At 38.9% G+C, this 7,858-nt stretch overlaps 1 protein-coding gene across 1 annotated transcript; it reads left to right on the forward strand.

Annotated features, from left to right (window-relative positions):
• Positions 1–15: 15 nt before the first annotated feature.
• LOC124638257 (cold and drought-regulated protein CORA-like) lies at positions 16–1,065 on the forward strand. The gene is made up of 2 exons (XM_047175186.1): positions 16–171; positions 307–1,065. The coding sequence occupies exons 1-2, from the start codon at positions 85–87 to the stop codon at positions 760–762; spliced, it is 543 nt and encodes a 180-aa protein (XP_047031142.1). The 5' UTR covers positions 16–84; the 3' UTR covers positions 763–1,065.
• The last annotated feature ends 6,793 nt before the right edge of the window (positions 1,066–7,858 follow it).

Here is a 7,858-nt window from a genome sequence, read left to right on the forward strand (position 1 = left end):
TTTATAATTTTAATCTCTAGGAAGAACCGTACACTTCATTTGTATAATAACCGCAACAATTTCGAATTTAATGGGAAAACTTGAATGTTGACCTTCATCTTGACTCCTATAAATAATCGCGAAGGACCGATATTGATACTATTCGATTCAAAACCGAAGAAAATGAAGACCGTAAGTTCTGCTATGTTTATTTTAATAGAAAAATACAAAATACGATAATTTTAAATCATCCGATTTTTTATATTCCTCTTCTTCATATGTACCTTACCTTAGCTAATAGAATAATATTATGTATCTTATTTTCAGTTTGTATTAGTAACTCTGGTGGCAAGCGCCCTCCTTGCCTTGGCCCATGGCTTGCCTGAGCCTGGCTACGGTGGAGGAGGCCACAGCAGCGGCCACAACAGCGGCTATGGCCACGGCGGTCAGAATTACGATCAGGGACATGGCAGCCACGGATTTGACCAAGGGCACGGTAGCCACGGATTTGACCAAGGTCACGGCAGCCACGGATTCGACCAAGGTCACGGTAGCCACGGATTCGACCAAGGTCATGGTCACGGAGGTCACGGATATGATCAGGGACATGGCCACGGCAACCAAGGATTCGATCAAGGGTTCGGTCACGGAGGAAACGGAGGATTCGACCAGGGCTTCAACCAAGGAGGTCATCACGGACAAGGCGGCCACGGACACAACCAAGGACACGGTTATGATCAAGGTCATGGTCACGGTCACCATGATGATCATCACCACTACTAAATAAATTAAGATAAGGTCATAGTTAAGCTAACATGTCTAAAACCGGGTAAGCACAATATTGGATCCTACTGTGTACATGTTTATTCAATTAAGATGAAAACCTTGCTATTTGTTTAAAACCATATAAAATAGTGTTATTTATCTATACATATTTCAATTTAAGAGTCATTATGCACACCTGGTTTTATTCAAGTTCTTGTATTAAGTTAAATTAAATTGTCAACGCTTGCCAACCCTGAAACATTGCTCAGGTGATACTGAAATGGTGTTATGTAAATACAATAAATTATTACTAAAATATAACTTTTTTTTTCTTTTACAAAAATGTAACTACTTTCAGAATTAATAATATTCACAATAGTCAAAGACTCAAACTTACAAATGTTGGTCATAGGCATTAAAAAGCAAAAAAAAAACACATTACTTACTATCAACTAGGTAATTATTATGGGTCCTGCTCAGAAATTTCTATTTTTAAATTACCTGAGCTTATTAGGTATTGTTAGAAAACACACAGACTAGTTTTTTGACCTTTCGATTTTTATGTATAAGGGTGCGTCCACATCTGGCGAATGCGCCGCGAATGCGCAGCACGCGAGCCGATCGCGAGCTGTCCGCGAGCTGCGCGCGTGCAGTCACTGCAATAGTTCGGTGCGCCTCTTTAGCGCAACTCACGCAAGGCTCGTATAGAGCGCGCGAGCGGCGCGCGATCTGCGCGCAATCAGTTCTCGCCCTTACAGTTCCGTATATTGGCTCAGTACTATCGAAGATGGCAGACGACGCGCGCCGCCTGCGCGCCGCTCGCGTGCGGCGCTTAGGTCGCGCGCGAGCTGCGCGCGGGCGGCGCAGAAGCGGCGCACGAACAAAAATGCACGCGCGCAGCTCGCGGACAGCTCGCGATCGGCTCGCGTGCTGCGCATTCGCGGCGCATTCGCCAGATGTGGACGCACCCTAAAAGCTTACAATAGACCCAAATAAATACTATAGTACTACAGATTCCCATCATGAAATATAGTTACCTATTCTATATTTATTTCCTGTTTGGCAATTTACCACAGAATATTAAAAACAATCAATTTTAATTTACTATGATTGAAAACTATCACTATATTGTGTTCATAGAATTTCTGGTAAGTGCATATTTTAATTATACGAGGACCAACTGCTGGAATCGACATCATTTCCTATACTAGTTCCTGAGCACCTTTGTGGTTTCACCTATTAATACATATATAAGGATCTAAATAAAAATGTATAAGTATCACATTATACACATGTCACATTTTTTTTTAAGGTGAGTATAGACTACAATTTTTCTGGAGCATTTCCATGTAATGTAACATTCGTGCGAATGCTCGGCGTTATGGTACGGGTAAATGCATAGTGAGTGTGCATTTACCAACATTTCGTTGTACCTTGCGTTCATTCTTTATGAAATGTCGGACCTACGAGCCTGACCTGAGCGCATCGCCCGCACTTGGCTCGACGAAATGTTACACCAATACGCTCGACGAAATGTTTCACCAATATGCTCTTTGGTTTGTAACAAACAGGCGACGTACACTAGAACATCTCATAGAGCGGCTCGTTGTTCTGTTACAAGTAAATGTTGTAGTCTATACTCACCTTTACAGTTTGCATTTGCCGCCATTTTATGCGCCATCTTTGCGATAGCTAGTGGGAGAAAATTCTGCGGTTCCCGCGCAGTCATAAACACTTTCGTGGTCACCACCAGTCACCACAGACATATCAAGCATGGCCGCTAAATGGAATATAATACCAAGGAGAATACCTATATTATTTTGATAATTATATATGATAATAAAGATACGAAAACGGTAGCGGTGCGATAATAAAAATATTGATAGGTTCCTTGAATATAATATTCCTACTTTCCTACTAATATTATGAAGAAAGTTTAAGAGAATGTACGGAGGTATGTTTCTTATTCTGTCACGCAAAAACGGCTGGATGATTTAGTTGAAATTTGGTATGTAGATAGGTGATACCCTGGATTATCACATAGACTTCTATTCATCAACACACCACGCGGGCGAGAGCCAGTTAGTTCTATTTCTAAATGTATTAATTCATAAGGCTGACCCCACATTAGGCGTGCGTGATCCTCGGGCGTGTGAGTAGCGCGGACGTCGCGAGCGCGCTGCGTGAACGTCTCGTTTTGCTGCCCTGCGGCATGTGTGAAGAGTGCAAGAGACGCGCTCGCGGCGAGCACGCGGCGCTCGAGTTGCGTTCTTAGGCCTCTGCCTCGAATTTTGCGGGCAGCGGGGCGGCAGCGGCGGCGGCGCGGGAGCGGGGCGGGCATCGGATACCCGTTCTCGAAACTAGCGGGCAGATCGCGCGGCACTATAGCAGTGTAGTGTTGTGTTCTGTTGTGTTTGCTGTTCCATATGAGTGTCCTCTCAAAGATGGCCGAAATAATTAGCTCTTGCACGTCCGAACACATTTTGATACGTCACAAAAAAAATGTATAACACTATGCCTACAATGCAGATGCCCAACGCGGGCGGTCACCGCTTGACTGGAGCGCACCGCTCGTTGCCCGCCGCCGCGCCGCTCCCGCGCCGCTGTATTCGAGGGCCGGTCCATATGAATATACGCGTAAGATCCTGCCGCTCCCGCGCCGCCGCCGCTGCCGCCCCGCTGCCCGCAAAATTCGAGGCAGAGGCCTTACCCCTTCGCCCGCTATCCCCGCCGCCCGCTAAACGCCTTAGCAGTTAAACGTTAAGGAGAGCGGCGCGTGCGCGCCGCGAGCGCGCTGCAAATGCCGCAGGGCAGCAAAACGCGACGCTCACGCAGCGCGCTCGCGACGCACGCGCGGCGCCCGCGCTACTCACACGCCCGAGGATCGCGCACGCCTAATGTGGGGGAGGCCTAAATCTGTAGGTTCTGATTTACCCGACATACATTGTTCTGTTTTATTTTTATGTCAATTTTAATATCTGAAACCATCTTAAAGCAATAATTTAGGTAATTTATTCCGATTATTCGCAAAAATACCAACATTGGTCCACCAAAAGCAACTGTAAATAAGTACATTAGTTTTTTAAAAATACATGTAACAGAACACATAAATAAAATTATGAAACATGTTTAGTTATTTGTTATACAAGAGTGCAAAGTTGCTTTTTAACTGCGGGCTCAATTTTGATGACCGAGCAAGCGAAGGATTCTAAAATTGAAACACGAGGGTAGCGAGTGTTTCAATAATTAGAATCCTGCGTGGGCGATTGCGAGGGAATCAAAAGAGCACAAGGTGATAAATCTTTGCACTCGAGTGCAACACGTAAATTTTCATCCCACCTCATCGAGGAAATTTCTAAACTCAAAAAAAGAAAATAGCACGCACGTCATACATGGCAAATTAAAAAGATGTAATTAAAATTTATTTATGCAAAAACTCAATTTGAAAATGTAATGAGGTTTAAAATCGACCTCAGAACAATAAAAATAATAATTTCATCCCACTTCATCGAGGAAATTACTAAATGAAAAAAACAGAATGGCGCGCACATATGAGTATCAAATTAAAAATAAGTACCTTAAAAATCTATGTAAAAACAATGATAAAAATTACTTGATTAATTGAATACTATCTACCACCTCTGCCACCACCACCAATATGTTAGAACATTCTAATCATATTGAACACACCGGTAACATAGATTCTTCTATGCAAGTTTTATCATTTGTGGAGAATACTCCTGATATAAATAATTTAAACTAATTGTTAGACAACAGAAGATATTCCAGTATTTGATAATTATAAAGATAGAAGCAAGTTATCTTCTGGCGACTTAGTTAATTGTAAAAAACATAAGAGTGAGCAACATATTTTAAAACTTTTCAATCAAAATATTCAGAGTTGCTCTACTAAACTTCTTGAAATAGAATTAGTTTTAGAACAAACCAAGTTTGATGTAATTTGTATTACAGAACATTGGCTGAAAGATTATCAAGTAGAGTATTAATTTTGAGAATTATTGTGTAGCAAGTTATTTTAGTCGGAAATCCATGATACATGGTGGCTCCTTAATATTAGTCAAAAATCATATTAAATATTAAGTAAGAAAAGATATAGTTGATATGTCAGTGGAACATAATATTGAATTGTCCTGTGTTGAGCTAGATAAGCATGTGATAGTGTGTGTCTACAGACCACCGCGACATCAGAATCTTTGTTTATTTGATTCTGTCATGGAAGATGTCTTGAAAAAAGTCAGTAGCAGTGGTAAGTCAGTCATTATATGTGGTGATTTCAATATTAATATTTTAGAAAATAATATTATAAGTTGGAATTTTTTAAATCTTTTTAAATCATTTAAATTGCATAACGTTTTTGAAGAACCTACTAGGGTAACACCAACTACTGCTACTTGTATGGACAATATTTTTTGCAGCTGTGAGTACCTGAATAAGGCCATAGTGAATTACTTGCCATCTGATCACAGTGGACACGTGATCACTTTCCGCACTTACTCTCCACCAGAGAAAACAAAAATAAAACTTAGAAAATATACTTAAAAAAAAATCGATAAACTAAATCAGACTCTAGCTGATAAACTGTATGTACATAGCTTTAATCTTAAAAATCCAAGTGATATTTATGCCGATTTTTTCTCTGTATTAAACGACCAATTCAACTTAGCTTTTCCAGTTAAAACTAAAATTATTAAATCTAAGTTCTTATTTAGTGACTGGGCAACTCCGGGTATTCGTAAAAGTAGAGAAAAGCTGTTTGAACTTTATGGTTTAAAGCCTTATAACGCCGATCCAAGTTTCCGTGACCACGTCTCAAAATATTCAAAAATATTTAAAATCGTTTGTAAACAGGCAAAATCCATTCATATTAGAAATAAAATAAAATATGCTGATGATAAAATAAAAACTACTTGGACAGTAATTAACAACGAAACAAGTAGATGAAAAGTTCGAAAAACTGATTTAAGCCTAGAAACTGATAAAGGTCCCATCAGCGGTGCCCTTGAAGTAGCTCCAGAGTTTGAAGCATTCTTCACTAAAATACCTTTCGAGACGACAAAAGCACTAAATTCTTCCACCGCCGTGTCTATCGATTTACTCAAAAAACATGTTAAACCATGCTCTTTAGTATTTAAATTTCAACATGCCAGCCCCGAGGCTATTATTAAAGCCTTTAAAGATCTTAAAATAAAATCAACAGAAGATCTTTGGGGGATGTCTGTCAAGGTATGTAGGTCAATTATTGAAACAATTGCACCTTATTTAACTTACATATTTAATGTTAGCGTAGACCAAGGCGTGTTTCCTGACTTAATGAAATACAGCAAAGTAGTACCTTTATTTAAACCGGGAAATAGTAAGGAATCGAATAACTATAGACCCGTTTCTGTCTTACCGGTTCTCAGCAAGGTATTTGAAAAGTTGTTGCTTGAACAAATGTTGCGCCATTTCAATAAAAACTCCATCTTTCACAAAGAACAATACGGTTTCACTAAAGGTCGCTGTACAACCGATGCTGGTGTAACTTTGATCAAGCACATTTTTAGGGCTTGGGAGGAAGCTGAAGACTCTATTAGAATCTTCTGCGATCTCTCAAAAGCGTTTGACTGTGTAAATCACGAAACGCTTTTACGAAAGCTAGAGCATTACGGAATAAAAGATACTTCTCTCCAGCTGTTAAAATCATATCTAAATGGTCGGCAATTTAAAGTTCAAGTCAACGGCGTAAATTCATGAGGTTCAGTGATGGCAATGTGCGTACCACAAGGTTCTATATTAGGCCCGTTCCTCTTTTTAGTTTACATTAATAATTTGCCCTACTTATTTGATAATCAACCTAAAATGGTGTTGTTTGCCGATGACACTTCTCTTATTTTTAATATTGATAGACGTAGACGTACCCTTGACGACGTAAACAATTCCATTCTCCAGGTTCAAAATTGGTTCAACGTAAATAACTTGGCTCTTAATGAAAAAAAAACAAAATGCATTCGATTTTCATTGCCAAATGTAAAAAGTAGTGAATGTGACATTATACTTAATAGTGAAAAACTAGAATTTATAAATCAGACAGTTTTCCTAGGAATCACTCTTGACAAAAAACTACAATGGGGACCCCACATAACATCTCTTGCGGGTCGTCTTAGCTCGGCCGCCTATGCTATTAGAAAGATAAGGCAGCTAACGGACGTAGCAACAGCTAGACTGGTATATTTTAGTTACTTCCACGCCATCATGTCGTACGGCATTCTGCTGTGGGGACGAACTGCTGACATTGAATGCATATTTATCTTGCAAAAGCGAGCTGTCAGAGCTATGTACAACTTACGTGGTCGTGAATCTCTTAGGGAACTGTTTAAAAAAATTAATATCATGACCGTACCTTGCCAATTTATTTATGAAAATATCATGTATGTTAGGAAAAAACCTACATTTGTTTGATAAAATATGTGATAGACATAATTATAATACTAGAAATAAAAATAAAATAGCTATCCCACAGTTTAGATTATCTAAAGTACATACATCTTTCATGGGATATTGTGTCAAATGTTATAATAAAATACCAGACAACATTCTGGAACTGAATGACATGCGGTTTAAAACTCATATTAAAGCCACACTTTGTAAGCAAGCATATTATAAATTAAAAGATTACATTCAAGATAAAAATGCTTGGAAACATGCTGGTCCTGCTCCATAGGATATACTGACAATATCTAATTAATTAACAAATTAAAATTACACCAGCAAGTAAAATTGTATATCTGTTGATTATTTGTTTGTACCAAAATATAAACCAATTTGTAAATGTGAACACCATGTAGCATTTTAATTGTCATTTTATTCTCATTTGTCTTTGCGATTTTACATGATCTTCGCATGCTGTTACTGTATGTCTCAATACATATAAACTGTAATACCATATTATATTTAAAAGAGTAACCATGGAGTTTGTCTGTTTCCGCGCTTTCACGCTAAAAATACTGAATCTAGAGTCATTTAACAATTTAAATGTTTGGTAAGTTCATAGATGGTCTTGACCAGAGATTACTTTTTACTCAGTTGCGAGAATTGATTTTTCTGATGCGCAGTT

This window comes from Helicoverpa zea, chromosome 17 (genome assembly GCF_022581195.2).
Source record: "Helicoverpa zea isolate HzStark_Cry1AcR chromosome 17, ilHelZeax1.1, whole genome shotgun sequence".
In the NCBI taxonomy this organism is placed as follows: domain Eukaryota; kingdom Metazoa; phylum Arthropoda; class Insecta; order Lepidoptera; family Noctuidae; genus Helicoverpa; species Helicoverpa zea.

What these genes read in the sequence shown, in the direction of transcription:
- LOC124638257 (XM_047175186.1), top strand. Translation starts at nt 85, where the DNA reads ATGTTGACCTTCATCTTGACTCCTATAAATAATCGCGAAGGACCGATA. An exon ending in AACCGAAGAAAATGAAGACC is followed by an intron (nt 172 to 306) that starts GTAAGTTCTGCT and finishes TCTTATTTTCAG; the next exon opens with TTTGTATTAGTAACTCTGGT.